At 41.1% G+C, this 17,713-nt stretch overlaps 2 protein-coding genes across 4 annotated transcripts in view; one reads left to right on the forward strand and one right to left on the reverse strand.

The window, feature by feature from the left end:
- The window catches only part of zgc:165481 (uncharacterized protein LOC100073327 homolog), a 28,980-nt gene extending 28,519 nt beyond the window's left edge, over positions 1–461 (reverse strand). The window contains exon 1 of the mRNA XM_034679744.1: positions 170–461. Within this exon, the coding sequence (XP_034535635.1) occupies positions 170–233 (64 nt within the window). The 5' untranslated portion in view covers positions 234–461. The remainder of the gene's footprint in view (positions 1–169) is intronic.
- The window catches only part of cep89 (centrosomal protein 89), a 77,543-nt gene that overhangs the window by 59,596 nt on the left and 234 nt on the right, over positions 1–17,713 (forward strand). The window contains exons 17-19 of one of the 3 annotated variants that reach the window (XM_034679741.1): positions 327–475; positions 15,267–15,566; positions 16,456–16,893. In XM_034679741.1, coding sequence (XP_034535632.1) covers positions 327–475; positions 15,267–15,537 — 420 coding nt within the window. In that variant the 3' untranslated portion in view covers positions 15,538–15,566; positions 16,456–16,893. Of the gene's footprint in view, positions 1–326; positions 476–15,266; positions 16,894–17,713 lie in introns of those variants that run through there. The other 2 variants (XM_034679742.1, XM_034679740.1) reach the window with 2 other exon arrangements.

The raw sequence follows: 17,713 nt of genomic DNA on the forward strand, positions 1-17,713 counted from the left end.
AGCTCCACAGCTGATCTGCTGTCACAACAACTTAAAAATAATTTTAAGTACCACTATAATTCATGAACACAAGCACACGACCCTCAACAAAAATAAACAGACACACTCACATCAACCTCCTCCACAAAGTAACTGCAGGTTGGTGTGTGTAGGTGTGTGGTTTCCTCACCTTGTCCAAATGTGTTTGACTCCCCCTCCTCCACTCCAGTTGTCTCTGCTGCGCTGTCCTTCATGTAAATCCTCCTCCTTCATAGCAACACACCACATCTCATTCCTGTGTGTGTGTGTGCGTGTGTGTCTCTGTCTCTGTGCGTGTGTGAGAGCAGGTGTACCGGAGGAAGGCGTCAACTAGACTGGCAGTGTTGGAAGAGGCAGCAGAGGGGAGGACAGCTTCTCACCAGAGGGAGATCCTTCACTTGCAGAGGCTGCTCAGAGAAAGACAGGAGGCAGAGGAGAGACTGCTGCAGTCCAAACGGTAGGAGGGGAGCAATGAAGAGAGAGAGAGAGAGAGAGAGAGAGAGAGAGAGAGAGAGAGAGAGAGAGAGAGAGAGAGAGAGAGAGAGAGAGAGAGAGAGAGAGAGAGAGAGAGAGAGAGAGAGAGAGAGAGAGAGAGAGAGAGAGAGAGAGAGAGAGAGAGAGGAGGAAACAAAAGGAGGCAGGCAGGAAACCTGGAGGAGGATGAAATGTATGAATGAGGAAAGGAGAAAAAGAGAGGAGCTGGTATGTGAAGCTTAAGAAAAGGAGGGAGGCCAGAGACAGCAGAGACAGAGGTAAGGTGTGCAGTGAGGCAGAGCCAGTCACATCGGCAAGACAAATACTGGAAAGAAGCACAAAGAGACATCTGATCAGTTTCAGCCTTTTTATAAACCATCTGTTTTTACTCACATTGTTCCCCTCAAAGAAATGATTTCCATCTTATGAAGAATGAGCAAAAAGCACTCTCTACAGATGATACATCTGCATCACAGATTTATTTCCTCTGTGCTAAATCAGAAACATTTTTTAAAGTTACACATTTATCCACCAGCAGTTTCCTGAGTTTATATTTTACAAGTTTTAAAAGTCAAACTTAAATGCAACTATTACTAATCTTCTTGAATACCAATGCATCAATAGCTAAGTTTATGTGAAAGGGCTACTGCATAGTGACAAACACATGACTCAGCAGTTCTCTTACTTGTTGGTTTGGTTTTGTGATGCTGCAACCCTTGCCTCTCATTAGCAGTGTTTCCAGCTGCAGAAGGGAGCTGTAGTCAGCAACAAGCCCTGATGAACCCACTTAATGATGCCTGCCACCACCATATGAAAGAAATGTTCAGCTATTAGCTGGTGAATGTAGTGATCCATTAAGCTAGAAAGCCATTGTCCTTTAGCTGTTGATGGGGAGGAATATTGAGATAGATAGTGTGTATTCGATATATATTCCAATTTGATTCACCTGTACTCAACTAAACGATTCAACCTCTTCATCCTTGCTAGTCCACACCAAAATATCTAGTCCAGTATGCTAGTACTAGTAATGTTTAAATGAACTTGGCCTTCAGCCTCTCTACAAATCCATTAAGAAACTACAGAGCTACAAAGCATCCACCAAAAATCTACCAATCAAGAGGTGATTGTAAAGTTTATTTTGCAACATCTTTTGCTGAGTCAGCTTTTTCTGTGAAAGGAGTGAAATTCTGGGACTCTCTACCTAATCATTTGAAACTTATTGCAAGCTTCACCACGTTTGAGAGAGCAACCAAATCCTGGTCCTTGCTCTCACAAAAGCCACAAAGGACAGTGTTATAAATTAGCTTCTGCTATGAAGACTTTGATACTTTCCTTGGCTGTTTTCAGTTAGTCTATGTAAACTGTATTGATCCAGAATAAATAAACTATCAAAATGAAAAAATAAATAGTCAGTTAAACAAACTATCAATACTTTCATGTATTGTAGGCTTAGAATGACAACCATATGTTGTGTCTAAACTGTAGTGAAGCCATCTGCTGCTCAGTTGGACTCTAGCTCCAGTTAATGGCTTATGCCATTTCAAATAAACATAGGATACCCATGCTCTAAGGATGGGTAGGGTAAGTGCACAGTGAATCAACCCATCCCATTATGCCCTCATTCCAGTACTTAAGCTCTACTGATAAGTTGCGTAACCTAGCACATGGCCCCTAATGTCCCCCAGAACCCAAGCATAAAAATAGATGGGGATTGATGAGCAGTAAGAGCCAGTCCATCACCATCATCATCATGGAGAGAGTATATCAAATATAAATTCATCAGGTGACAAATAAATTCCAAACAGACCATCCATTAGGAATGTGCGTGTGGTCGTCTAAATAATTGAACGTTATCACCCTCCCCAGTCTAGACCAGAACTACTTGTTTGTCAAAGCCTTAATTCAAATTTCTGTTTATTGTAGGCCCAGAATTCTGGTCAAATGTTGCATCTCAGCAACCAAGTAACACTTGCCTGGGCTGTGGCCCCTGTGCCCAACATTTGCGTACTACATTTTAATGAGGGAAGAAATGAGAGAAAAGAGGGCAAACTAAGAGAAGAGTCTGTAGAGAGATGTTTGAAATATGACTGGGAAGGCAGAGCTCAGGCAAGAAGCCTGTTTGGGAAAATCTCATTATACCAATCCCTGCTATAGCCAAAATGCTATAAATATCTACTACCTGGATGTAAACAAGCACAGATGATTGATGTCATCTTGTTGCCCAGTGCTTTTGTCAGTGTTTTGATCTTTGAAATGGATTTAAAGTTGTATACGTGGGCTGTGTCTGGTTAAGCTGGTATATAAACATTATACTGGTGCGTAACCAGCACAGGCATGTGCGCTGTTGGCCTAGCGGTCTAGGCATGCGCCCAATGTACAGAGGCTATAGTCCTTGTCGCAGTGGTCGCAGGTTCGACTTCTGGCCTCTATAATTTGCTGCATGTCTTCTCCCACTCTCTACTCCCCACATTTCCTGTCTCTCTTCAGCTTTCCTACCCAATAAAGGCAAAAATGCCAAAAAAACACAACTTAAAAAAAAAAACTTGGAAGGAGGACTGAAAGCTAGTGGTACTAGCTTTGCTACCGTTAGCCACACTCAGCAAACCGGCATTGTTTACCTACAGACTTCACAATTTCATATTTAGCTAGGTTAAAAAAAACTGTGCTCAATTTTGAATGTTACATGAGTGTTTTCTTACCTTTAGACTAATGCCGAATCTAAATTTTGAAAAAAGAAAAGTTAGATTCCATCAGCAAGTATTGAAACACTTACATACCAAAAATGCATCCATACCAACAAATCTTCATATTAACACATGACTGCACACTGATCTACTATATACCAGAATATAAATTCAAAACAAATCACGTGTGATTGTCAAAGCCATTCCTCTTCCGAAACCTCATGAAAAATGTTTGTCTTCTTAAAGGTGACATATCATGCAAAATTGACTTTTTAATGGTTCTTTACCTGAAATATGTGTCCCTGGCATGTCTACAAACCCCCCGAGAATGAAAAAAATCCATTCTGCCCCTGTTTTGATTTCTACACCTTTCTGTAAATGTGTGTGAAACGAGCTGTTTCAGACTTCCGTGTTTTTGTTACGTAACAACAATATCCGGTCTGTCACGGAGTCAGAGCTCGGAGCTTGTTCAGCCCATAGACTGTATAAAATAATACTGAATCCCTTCCCCGTTTTTCATTACCTGCACAAATGTGTGCTAACAAGGAGCTTAGGAGGGAGGCATGCTAGTTGTAGGCTGTCTTAATAAACACAAAGGTCGGTTTTACTCCCCACGTCTGCAGATTTGAAGATCTAGTGGATGATTTTTATTTATCATGGATAAGTGCTAGCGCTAGTTAGCATAGCTACATAGCTACATGTCGTAGCTGTAGCTGTGTACCAAGACACACGTCGACATACTGACAAATAAAACAACAAGAAACACAGAATCTGTGACCAATCCTTCAGAAAAGGTCCCGCTGCCTTTCTGGCAGAGGTCGGTTTTACTCCCCACGTCTGCAGATTTGAAGATCTAGTGGATGATTTTTATTTATCATGGATAAGTGCTAGCGCTAATTGGCATAGCCACATAGCTACATGTTCATAGCTGTAGCTGTGGCTGTAGCTGTGTACAAAGACACACGTCGACATACTGACAAATAAAACAACAAGAAACACTAAATCTGTGACCAATCCTTCATAAAAGGTCCTGCTGCCTTTCTGGCAGAGGTCGGTTTTACTCCCCACGTCTGCAGATTTGAAGATCTAGTGGATGATTTTTATTTATCATGGATAAGTGCTAGCGCTAGTTAGCATAGCCACATAGCTACATGTTCGTAGCTGTGTACCAAGACACACGTCTACATACTGATAAATAAAACAACAAGAAACACTAAATCTATGACCAATCGTTCAGAAAGGTCCTGCTACAGGCGCCTCTCCGTCAGGATCAGATTCAGAGGGTTGAAGTAACGCGATCTCTGAGCAGCCGTGTATATTCAGCCAACATGTAAACATTAGATCAACGTGCTGGAGAGCCGAGGCACATCCACTTCCGGAGGGGGCGTGGTCAGAGGGAAAACAGAGTGTTCTGATGAGGAATGAAGAAGAGGGTTTTTCAGGCATGCCAAAATCTGATTTCAAAGTGTTTTTTTGAGCATAAACTTTAAAGACATGTTTTGGGGACCTCTTAGACCAATATATATTGATGAAAAAAGCGTGACATGTCACCTTTAACAGTGGTGGTTCTAGACCAATTTTACTGGGGGGGGTCAGGCTGGGGCCAAGGGTGTTGTCAAAGGGACACATTCAACCCTGACAAAAGAAGGGCGAGGACCGGCTGATATGTCCCCTTTAAACATGATTATGTTTCCACGATTTCACTCCACATGTTGAGAAACAAAAAAGATGCATTGTTTTAAAAACAGAGAATTTAAACTTTACTTTCCCATTGAGTTTGTAAATCCTCTCCCATTCAGAGAACATTTTTTGAACATCCTGGCAGCAGATTTTTACCGGCTTTATACATTATTTGTGCCATTTTTAAATGCACAAGGTCAAATCATATAAAAGTTTTTAACTTGAGGAATAGTGAATCATTGTGGTAAATGAAAATAAACATTGTGTATTATTCTCATGGCTCTTTATGGCAGTAATAAAAGCAGTTGTAGTGAGCTTAGATATGTGTTTCCACCAAGCGGCAACCTCCGGTCTCAAAATTTGAAGCCCATTCAGAAGTGTTATAAACTGCAGTTCATTGAGCGCCCGCTTGAAGCTGGCTGCAGACACACCGGAAACCACATACACACCAATTCAAAAAAGACGATCTTTGCAGCATTTATAAACATTTTTACAGCCTGGTTCAAAAAAACTGCTTAGGTCTTAAGAGCTAATTTCTCTATCGGCACACACTGTATGGGGGGTGGATTTTTTCTAACCTGCCAGCTCAGAAGATATAAGATTACAAATTTAACCATTTAAGGACTAGCTCAACTTAGCTTAGGTTGACTTCAGCATTTCCATTATGGCTCCTGGTGACAGTTGGCTTCAAAACAGCGTTCAGAAACAGATGGGTGACGTCATTTTACGTCCATTAATTATACAGTCTATGGCTTTCACGAACATGAGCACTGGAGGACCGACACAGTGATTTAGATAAATGTAATATATATATATTTTTTTCTATGTTCATATTTTGTATCTTGATTTTAACCTTGACCTCAAGTGGCCATGGGTTAGTTAAAGCGCCTTCAGAGAATAAATTAGGACCACTTTTTAATTTCAAACATCATTATCTGTACAAGTTTTAACATAAAGTACCAGTACACAACAGCAATGCAACCCACAACAGCTCAAGAATAACAGAACAACTGAGAGTGGGCAATACATAACCTGGTAAGCCAGCAATGAGCACAACACATCACAGCACACTGTTTAGCATAAAGTAAAGCCTCAACTCTTTGGCCATTATGTATTTTTCACTGCTGTGTTCATGACATATATGCTGGTGTACACAGTAGATCAAACAACTTGAATCTTAATGTCCCTCTGCACACTAAACAGTCAACCCCGCCATTATCATCCATCTCCACCAATCCTGTACCTCTCTCTTTGTGCACTCGTTCGCAGACTCTGGATTGCTGGAGGTGAAACAAGTACATCCTCTTCTCAAAAGCTGTTGCATAAACAGCCTGAAGCTTTTTGTGTTAGAATAACAGAGAGATACCAACTGCTGGGACTAACAGCATATGGTGGTGGACATTAACTGGGTTGGTTAAATAATGTAAACTGGATAGATAATAAGTATCTTTAAAACTGGATACATGTCTACAGCATAATTTTCCTCTAAGTCCACATACATAAAGATTCTTCACACATGGCAATATTTCAGAAGAGGGCGGAGTAGAGGTCTTGTGAAAAAGGCTGCTAAATAACACTAGCCCTAAGCTACTGCATATGAGTGGTTGAATTATCCTAATGAGGGAATCACTGTATCTGAACAAAATGCTTGCAACTTCCACTTCTCTGCTTTGGTAAACACTGAAGTACTTGAAATGTCAGAGCAAGTCCCTCAGTTACTGGGAAAAATGAGGGACCAGTTCAGTTGTGACAGATTGTCAGAGAGTGATTTTTCTTCACTCTTACAGTGCGACAACCTTTGATAAAAACCGAACTGTCACTTTGTTTCTTCTGAAACAATGTACCCCTTCCCCTCCACTGTCCTGTTAGTCTGTTTTTAGCTCGGCCTCTGGGCTTGCTGCCTGCTGCTATCGAATGAAAGCTAGCTAATCAGATTGTTAGAAGATCCTGTCCTGCTCAGCCCAGAGGGCATCCTCATGACAAATAACACACTTCTGCTCTCAAAACTGGCACCACAAACCTACAGGCTTATTGCTCCACAAACAGCTCCATTGCTGGCTTTGTTCAGATCAGCAGTCCAAAGAATGCACACTACTCCTTGCATTGTCCACAAAATGATGGTAGTATAAGAAGACTTGGTAACCAAAAGCTATGAAAAAAGTTTGAAGTTGATTTCTGTTTGACTTGAGATTTTGAGATATCAGCTGTCTTTGTCCTGAATTGCGGCAGTACAAGTTTAGCCAAGTAGCCATCCACAGTGCTGAAAACTAACTTTTTACCTCCACACAGAGGACGAATCTAATCCTGCCTGCCTATCTCCCCCCACTGATCCTCTGCTCTGTATTCTACCCAAGTTACAGCAGCAGAGATGCTGATAGGTTGTAATAACTTTCTGCCCGCTGAGCTCTGTGCAGCCTTCAGAGAAGCAGCACTGCCTGATACTTCCAGGAGCTCAGAGGGTGATGCAGCCTGCAGTTTGCTGATTTTTTACCTCCCCAAAGGCAGTCATATCCTCTCCAAACCCTGCAACAGACACAGAAAACACTTCATATTCATCTTTTAAAGAGAGATTTTTAATCAAGGAGTTAAAGAATTTGCGCCTTCACAAATACTTCATATATTATTATGTAATCGTCAAATCAGCGGACTGAGAACCTCATTCTGCATCTGTTTTCAGTGCATTTAAAATGTGTTTAAGGATTCACTGAGACTAGTATAAGTGAGTGAAGTATACATCTCTCATAGGTATTCTGGATTTAGATGAATCATTTTAGATTCAATATATTACTTATTTGTGTAGTGTTATAGTTTACAAAGACCACAAGCACAGCTTTGGAGTTCTACTGCAATGCCAGCCCGGGTTTATTTAAAATCTGTCTCAGTCTGATGAAACACTATAAATTCAGTCCTTCTCTTTTACAGCTTGTTTGAACTTCTGGTTGCTGCAGTGTTAATCTCTGCTGTTTTTCACACACTGTGTAAATCGCTGACGTTACTTTATGGTAATGGGGTACACACTTGGAGCTTCATACATATTTAATCCTGAAGCCCATGAATGCAGATAAACACATTTAAGCAGTACTTACTTCTCCCTTGGTTCAGGAGTGGCTCTGAGCAGGCTACAGAGAAGAACAGGGAGGATGATGACAGATTCTATCTTACTGTTGTGCTACCTCCTTTGTTTGAGCTGTCTTCAGGTGAAAGAGAGGTTTACATAGTGATCCAGTTTTTAAGAGCCTTTTCATCCTTATAGTAAATCAAAAGTTTCAAGAGAACATTTTTTGGATAAACTTAAAAAAAGGGAATCAGTGATGCAGTGATGAGAGGTGATAGTGACCAGTACAAGTGTAGCTTCTATGTTCTCACCAGCTGTTTCTCTCAAGGCTCTCCCTATAGTTGTTTTGTGCTTTAAAAGGAGAAATTTAGTAGCAACACTCCTGTCACATTGAAAATCTATATTCTGTTTGTAGAGCTGAAACCAGCAGCAATATACCATTTCACTTATCCAGGGGAAGACACAGGAGGGGACATGTTTATTGCTCTTAGTGTTACAAATAATGTACCTTGAGAAAATCATTAACCAGCCACAGCAAATTTAGCCTGGGAACGCCTCAGAATTCCCCAGGTGTTGCTGGAAAATGTAGATGGGGACATGCTTGGCCTGCTGTCATCTTTACTCAGCCTGGGGGGAGGGAGAGAGGGTGGATGCTAGGATAGATTGGTTGGATTGATGGATGCTGGTAAAGGGTAAATGGACTTTTATTATATAGCCCTTTTCTAGTCTGACCACTTCAAGCGCTTTTACACTACTTGTCACATTCACCCATTCACCCAACATTCACTCACTGAAGGTAAAGGCTGCTGTAGTAAGGGGCCCTCGATATTAGCTCATCTCATACATACACATTCACAAACCGCAGAACAACAGCAGCAGTAATTTGGGGTTCAGTGTCTTGCCCAAGTGACTGAAGGGCGGGGATTTAACCGCCAATCTTCCTATTAATAACAAACAGCCGCCCAATGCTACAATTGCTACAATGCTAAGATTGATGGATGGATAGATGGATGGATGGATGCATGAATGCAAGGATGGATGCTTGTAGGGATGCTAGGATGGATAGCTGTTAAGATGGTTGGATGAATGGACTGATAGATACCTGGGTGGAAGAATGGATGGATGTATGGGATAGTTGCTAAGATAGATTGATGGATGGATGGATGGATGGATGAATTAATTAATGAATGAATGAATGGATGGATGGATGGATGGGTTAGTTACTAACATTGATGGATGGATGGATGGATGGATGGATGGATGGATGGATGGATGGATGGATACCTGGATACCTGGATGGATGGTTAGTTGGTTGGATGGGATAGTTGCTGAGATGGGTGGATGAATTGATGGATGGATGGATGGATGGATGGATGGATGGATGGGTTAGTTGCTAACATTGATGGATGGATGGATGGATGAATGAATGAATGAATGAATGAATGAATGAATGAATGATGGATGGATGGATGGATGGATGGATGGATGGATGGATGGATGGATGGATGGATCGATGGATGGATGGATCGATGGATGGATGGGATAGTTGCTAACATCGATGAATGGATGGATGGATGGATACCTGGATGGATGGTTAGTTGGTTGGATGGGATAGTTGCTGAGATGGGTGGATGAATTGATGGATGGATGGTAGGAATGATGATACCCAATAACCAGCTGCAAACCTGTTTGTCTTCATTTTAAGCAATGATGAGTTTGGTTGCCATGGGTAACACATATGTGGATGTTGAGTGTGTAGAGTTTAAATGGTCAACAAGTTTTTTTCAATTAATTGATCTTTACTTTTACCATAAAATGCAACTCATTTAGTATTGGCAGAGAAGCCAAATTAAGATAGGTACAAATCTGACACATAAACAGTATGAAGCCGAGGCTGCATGTGATAAGATGTCTTATTAAATGTTGCACTTCATTGTTATCCTTGTTTTATAGTTCATACTTTCAAGAATGTACATAAAGAACTGATCTTTTAATACCATTGTGTCTGTAGCTCTTTGTCTGCTCGTCTCAAACTCAGACTAGCTTCATAAACCTCACATCACAGAGTGACTCTGAATAATGTTAGTGTCTGTGCTGACCAGACGAGGTCAGTGAGGAGGGGCTGTGCAGTAGCAGAGCAACAGACTGAATCCTTCGATGGCTGCAACTTACTAAAAGCTTTCAGTGTAATGCAGATGTACAGATATAGTGGGGCTACTGCTGATACTTTCTCTATAGACCACAAACCGCCCACCATAACAATTAATCACAGATATACAAGGGATGAGATTTATTTTGTTTGAGTAGATTCATAAAGGGAATCATTATACATTTATAGATATACAATAACAGTCAAAGCAACAGGGTCTTAAGCTACTTTTATTAAGTGTTATCATTGTTCTCAGATCTTTAACCCAATAGGAGAGATATCCAGAGTGACTGCAGATGCTCAGTCTTCTTTGGTCTAAAGCCTTGAGTGTTGAGCAACTAACAAACCTGGATCAGAGGACTTCAGAGTCCTGCTGGGACTGTAATTCTGTAGTAGAGGCAGGTGTCCATCCATGCAGGGCTCTAAAACGGATGACAAGAATCAGAAATTGGATTCTGAAATTTATGGGAAGTCAGTGCAGAGACAACAAAATGTGACCTCTTGGAGGACTTTGTTAATAGTCTGGCTGCAGAATTTTGCACTTATTGTGAGTGAATCATGGATGATTTATTAAGATAGGTGGAGTGAATTACAGTCGTCCAGACAGCAGGAAATGAAAGCATGAAGGATCATCACCATCTGAGTTGTGGATTCAAAGAGCCTAAGTTTGCAAGAGCAAACCAGACAGCATACATGTCAGAAGAGGCACACAGACTGGCCATATGAAATACCTGGAGCAGAGGGAGTTTAGCAGAAACAGAAACCCATTTAATGTATAATTGGCATGGATGGGTTGATGGCTCAATGCCAGCAGTGGCAGATATGAGAATGTTTTATTAGAGTTAATTTGGAAAAAGTAGTCTGCCATCCACTTGTTAATGATGCCAAGGTAGCTCAGTTTGACAGTTAAGAGAAATTTTTGGGTGTACTGTTAAATTGGATGTTGTATGCATTACAGTGGTAAAAAAAATACTGTTGCAATTTGTTATGTGTTTAAGTGGAAGATGGCATGAGGCAAGCTGAAATGGGCCTAGGGCAACAAATCAGGGATGTATTTGATGTGGTGTAATTGCTGATAGTAGCCCTGTCTCTCAGGTAGGAGGAGAACCCACTAACCCACTGCTTCAGCCTTTCCAATGATATAGTTGTCCTTCATATTGAAAGCTGCGCTGAAGTAAAACCAATACCATGCATTCTCCTGATGAGTGGGGCCACGCTGGTTGGGTTCACAATAATAAGCTGGCTGTTTTTTCTCAAGCATGACAATAGACGAATGGCTCAGTGAACATCAATGAATAAATCTTTACTGTAATATGAATTGACTACATCCAAATGGCGGCAATTTTCCACAGAAGTCCTACACAATGGGAAGCTTGAATACTGTTATCATGAAGCACTACTGTGTACAATATTTGTAAATCCTATGAACAGTGGGAGCGTGAAAAATGGTCATCCTGTCACTACTACCCAATTGAACAACAACTGAAGACACTAGATAGAGAGACCTTTTCTTTTAAATTCAAACAGAATATATGGTATTAAATCTTTAATCAACAGAACTTAACTTACCTCTAGCTGTGAGCCAGAAAATGTTAAAAAAAATGTTCCCCCTACACAAACAAGCAGGCAGTATAAGTCACATAAGATGTTTCACCTCTCTTCATTTTAATGCACATGTTCACTGTTGTGTGATACAGCTATAAGTCAAAACAAAGCTACTGGTTGTTTGGTTGTTAGCTACTGAGTGGCTGACAAGCAAAAAGCACACAACAGCAGAGCTTCAATGCATCATCCATTATAACAGTAACTGCACACAAGGTAATTACATGACGTGCTGTCCTCTTGCTATCATTTTTTCTATCATCATTATACCTTCATCTTCCCTAATCCCTACTGAAATAGTAGCTTGTTGCTGTAGCTGAAAATGAGTTTCATAAAATGTAGAAGAACAAAAAATGTAATTAGAGATTGCACATGAAACCATTAAATGTGACATATTCCGCTCTTTTTCATCAAAATATATTGTTCTAATAGGTCCCCAAAACATGTCTATAAAGTTTGTGCTCAAAAATCACTTTGAAATCAGAATTTTGCATGCCTGAAAAACCCTCTTCTTCAGCCCTGTTCAGAACGGTCTGTTTTCTCTCTGACCACGCCCCCTCAGGAAGTGGATGTGGCCTCGGCTCTCCTGCACTTTGATCTAATGTTTACATGTTGGCTGGATATACACGGCTGCTCACAGACCTGCGTTACTTCAACCCTCTGAATTTGATCCTGAATCTGATCCTGACGGAGAGGCACCTGCAGCAGGACCTGTCTGAATGATTGGTCACAGATTTAGTGTTTCTTGTTGTTTTATTTGTCAGTATGTCAACGTGTGTCTTGGTACACAGCTATGAACATGTAGCTATGTGGTTATGCTAACTAGCGCTAGCACTTATCCATGATAAATAAAAATCATCCACTAGATCTTCAAATCTGCAGACGTGGGGAGCAAAACCGACCTCTGCCAGAAAGGCAGCAGGACCTTTCTGAACCATTGGTCACAGATTTAGTGTTTCTTGTTGTTTTATTTGTCAGCATGTCGACGTGTGTCTTGGTACACAGCTACGAACATGTAGCTATGTGGCTATACTAACTAGCGCTAGCACTTTCCATGAAAAATAAAAATCATCCACTGGATCTTCAAATCTGAAGACATGGGGAGTAAACCCGACCTTTGTGTTTATTAAGACAGCCTACAACTAGCATGCCTCCCTCCTAAGCTCCTTGCTAGCACACGTGTGCGGGTAATAAAAAATGGAGGAGGAGTTGAGTTGTATTTTATACAGTCTATGAGCTGAACAAGCTCCGAGCTCTGAATTCCGGATATTGTTGTGACGTAACAAAAACACTGAAAACTGAAATGGCTCGTTTCAGCACACATATACAGAAAGGTGGAGAAATCAGAACAGGGGCAGAATGGATTTTTTCATTTTCGGGGGATTTGTAGACATGCCAGGGAAAGATATTTCAGGTAGAGAACCATTAAAATGTTGATTTTAGATACCCTCCACTTTCCCCGCAGTGTGTCTGATGAGTTCAGTCGATGAAATTGGAATTTTGGAGTGTATTGAAATAGGTATTTTTTAGTATTTTGGCTGCTCTCTTTTTAAAGTTGTATTTTTGGGGCTTTTTGCCTTTATGATATGACAGCTGAAGAGAGACAGGAAATGTGGGGAGCGGAGAGGGGGGAAGACATGCAGCACATGGTAGCGGTTGGGAGTTGAACCGGCAACCTCTGCAATGAGGACTACAGCCTCTGTACGTGGGGCACTTAGACCACTAGGATACCAGCGCCCCGACTCTCTTCTTAACAGTTGGGCTTTTTTTTCTCAGGAAAACATTTCTGAGGACATCTTTGGGTGGATTTAAAAGAAAACCCTTCTTCAAACTTACAACATAATCCTTTTTTCTCACTTCTATTCACCGTCAAACTTGCTGTGATCCCTTTAAGCCAAAACTACCCGTTATTTTTTATCATTATGCTGTAGGCCTTTCCCTGCTTTAATAACAAAATGCTTTTGTTACTGCACCAGAAATAATTGGCAAAGTAAATGATTCATGCAATAGTACTCCCAGGAGCCCAGTATCATGGATATAGAGGAGCTAGTAGAAAGCAGTCAGGAGGTGCTCTCGAGTATTGCACATTGTAGATGAAGTCTTAAAGGGAGCGGGGTTTGCTATTCAAGTCTGTCCCCAGGATAGTTTTCTTTAATAAAGCTGGGACAGCCCTGATGCATCTTCAGAAAATGAAAAAATAAAGAAGTCATACTTCTTCAGGTTTTCCTGTGGTAAATGCAGCCATATTTATGTATGAATAGGCCTGATGTTACACATAGACCCTAAGGCTGGGCACAGAGTTTGCAGATTTTGGCCCTGACCACAACTGACTTTGACATCAGGCTGAATTGCATCCTGATAGTGACTCATTTACCATACAATTTGCGGGCCAACTAGCTGCTCCTGACTGGCTGGATGAATTTCTGGCATGTTGGAAATTTAGCCTGCATCCTCTTCAACAGCAACAAGCAGAGCCCCTAACTTCAAGGCATTTTTACCTGGCTGCCCCTGTTGTATACTTTGACTTCTGCTTTGTGTGAGGGAGTTTCTATTGGCCAGGCCTATTGAGCAAACAACTATGAATGAAATACACAGGAAACACTCAACTATAAGGTTTACTGATAGCCTAACAAATAAATGGAGTGACACCTGCCAGCTAGTTCAGGCAGACAACCCGAGCTGCACTGCTATTCACGTCGTCACATGTCCCACTCTCATAACCATCATCCAATCCCGCCCTCTACCACTCAAATTGGCGGTCTATTTAAACTGGGAAAATCTCCCTCTGCCTGTCAACGCCTCTGCTGCCTGCATGCCTATTGCCGAATTTTCTTTCACCCCCACCACCACCCCAGCATCCACCTGCTGGCTCCGGGGGTGTTCAGTATGTTTTGCTCATCACTCCTCAATGTCTGCATGTAAACTTATCTGCAGGGAGTGATGAGGCCGGAGCCTGGGTGCTAAACATGAATATGTATTTGCTGCTACCATAAACAATTTAAACGTGAGTCGCCTGACTGAACTAAACCTTTAAGAAAATGTCAAATAAAGACTAGATTACCAAACAACACAAGCACAGAAGTCCATGTGTGAGAGGCAGCAGGGAAGCAGCCCCTACTCCACATGCGTCTTTCCTCTGAGGGCAGCAGTGGGTTTTCAGGCACCTCAGAGCAGAGCAACCTGGTTGAGTCATCATTCACCTGCAGGGTAAAACTGAAATGGACGAGTGTACAACACTGATGACACAATATTGTTGCTTTCATTCTTTATTTATCCATCCATCCATTATCTTAACCGCTTTGCCTTTTGGGGTAGCTGGGGAACTGGAGCCTATCCCAGCTGTCATTGAGCAAGAGGTGGAGTATGGCCTGGAGAGGTCGCCAGCCTATCAGGGGGCCGACATGTAGAGACAAACAACCATCCATACACACACTCACACCTACCCTCTCTCTTATTTTTGAGGTAATCGCTTTGGCTCTATTAAAAGTTCTCTTTTTTTTTGCTGGTCCTTTTTTAAGTCATGTATTTTATTTCTCTATGTCACACTATCAGGTTGAACTTGTCTGACAGACTTTCTCCCCCTCTCTTCTTTCTGCTCCTCCAGGGAAATAGAGGAAGAGTTGGAGGTTGTGTGGCAGGCAGCTTCCAGAGAGAACCAGAAGATGAAGGAAACCCTCCTGGACTCCAAGTTCACTACAAACCTCCACAGTCCAGATGAGGCCACTACATACAACCAGCAGCAAGCACACAGCTCGGAACCTCTCCTATCTGACTCTCCTCAAAGCTCGGGTCTTCAGAAAAGGGTCATGCTTACATCTGACTCAAACAATTCTTCTGATGAGAAGCAAAAGCATGGACTGGATTTCTACTGCTGAAATGTCTGGAGCCATTACCTGCACTATAGGTGTGTTCACTGGTGCTGGAGACACAGGGTGAATGGCTGTTAGTTACAGCCCTGAACACTAAAACATACAAGCATACAAGCAGATGTCAGATTGACTTTGTGTGGAAACAGCACCTTAAATGTGCACTATTGTTTCAGATAAATCTTTTTCTTAGCTCAACAAATACTTCTTAGACCTCTGAGGAAAACTTGATTAAGGACACCAGGGTTGCGGTAAACATTGGTGCCTGATAAAAGAACATATAAAACACTACAAATCCACATATAACACCTTTGACTTTACTGCTCAGTTGTCATAGTGTTGCCAAATATACTTCACAACAGTCTGTTGTCAGTTGTCAAAGAAAACGGTCAAATCTGTAAACAAACAGTAAGGACACCATTATTATTGAGTGTTATTTTAATTTATCTGTATTTTTTAATAAGTCTCAGGGGTTTAAGACCATGCCAAGAACAGCAGATAACAGGTTTACCCAGGAGTGAAGAAAAAGTTGCATTGATGAAAGCTTGATTACAGTTATTGAGTATTATAGAACACGTCAATGTTGCCATCTGCTGGACACGTGGAAATGTTGTTGTCACAGTACAAACATTATGGTACAGAGCAGCCACACATGGGACACTTTAAAAGTGTTGAGGTAGAATATGTGCTGCGCTGATGCACTTATATTTATGTATTTAGTTTTGGCTCTGCTTGATTTTTAACACTACACCTGTAAATTATCGGGTTATATTTTAGCACTAGTCTGATTCGGCTAAATTTGCGACCTGTTTTAATCCGCGAATTAAAATGTTTATGATAAAGTGATGGAATTACTTTTTGGGCTTTTGTGCAGATAATACATTTTCTGTTGTTATTGCATTAATTTATGCTCTTTTTCTTGAACAGTGTTCTTTATTGGAGTGGTTTGTATGAAAATATTTGTTTTTCCACTTTTGCTGTCACCTCTATCGAAGGAGCTATCATATTAAACCTTCATCACAAGACTCTATTCTTACTGGATTACACCAGAACCACAGGGGTAGCACTGTCTATGTAGTGATGTACCACAAACACACAGGAGCACAACAGTGGTGCTGTTCTCAAATATATGATATATTTTAAGGGATAAGGAAGACTTCTAATAGCTGGTGTGGTGGTAGAACATGCAGCTGTCCAACAAATAAACAGCCAAATGATGGACTTAAGCCTTTCAGCACTCAAATATATAAAACAAGAGCAGTGTAAACTCCCAGAGGCCCAATCAAAAAATTGTAGCAAACATCTATTAATGATTCTGGTTACTAAGACTTGAATAAAAAGTAAAGCGTTTTTATATTAACCTTACAATGGTACAACTTGTCATCTTCTATCCTCACAGCTGTTACTGATTCATCTATGATACAAAAGTTTGAGGTGTGTTACTAATCACAGAGCAATTTGTGGCTGCTTCCTCGTAAGACAAACCTGGGATATGTATTTCTGCAGAGAAGTCTCTCAGAGAGCAATGCTTCATCATGAAGGAAAATACACATCTTGCAAAGATTGAGTCATTGATGGTGACGCAGGATCAAATTCAAGAACCCAGCTCAATTGATTGTACATAGAATGTTTATGCTATATAAAATCAAATCCAAATCCAAATCCAGATAACTCTCTTCTGACAACTCTCATTTGTCTTCTTGTAGTACGACCTGTCAATAAACTGAAATATTCAATAGGGGGTTAAGTTAGACGAGCTGACCAGGCCTTTTGAGGTACTACTGCCACGACTTGTGACCTTGTTGATAACCATTGCGACTCCTCTGCAACTGAGAATTCATTTCCATTGTTATAGGGTTAGGACTATTTTTTATCGAATAGAGCCCACAACCTGCAGCATAAAGCTCACAGTCCAATCAGAATCACCTTTTCACAGACAGTTAGGAAATAGCACAGCTAGCTTAGGCAGGTTTCATATGTGTCCAGCCCTCTGCCTGCAATGGTTCAGGTTACTTGGCTTCCTGGCTCAGCAACCAATAGGAAGTGATGGACATCAGGTAAACAGCTGATTGAAGTAGCTTCCAACCAAAAGGTCCTTTAAGCAATACTTTATGTGTGATTCTCTTCTTTGCCAATTACTTTGAGCTTCACACAACACCTCAGGTTTTATCAAACAACAGTTTCC

This window comes from Notolabrus celidotus, chromosome 3 (genome assembly GCF_009762535.1).
Source record: "Notolabrus celidotus isolate fNotCel1 chromosome 3, fNotCel1.pri, whole genome shotgun sequence".
Classification (NCBI taxonomy): Eukaryota; Metazoa; Chordata; class Actinopteri; order Labriformes; family Labridae; genus Notolabrus; species Notolabrus celidotus.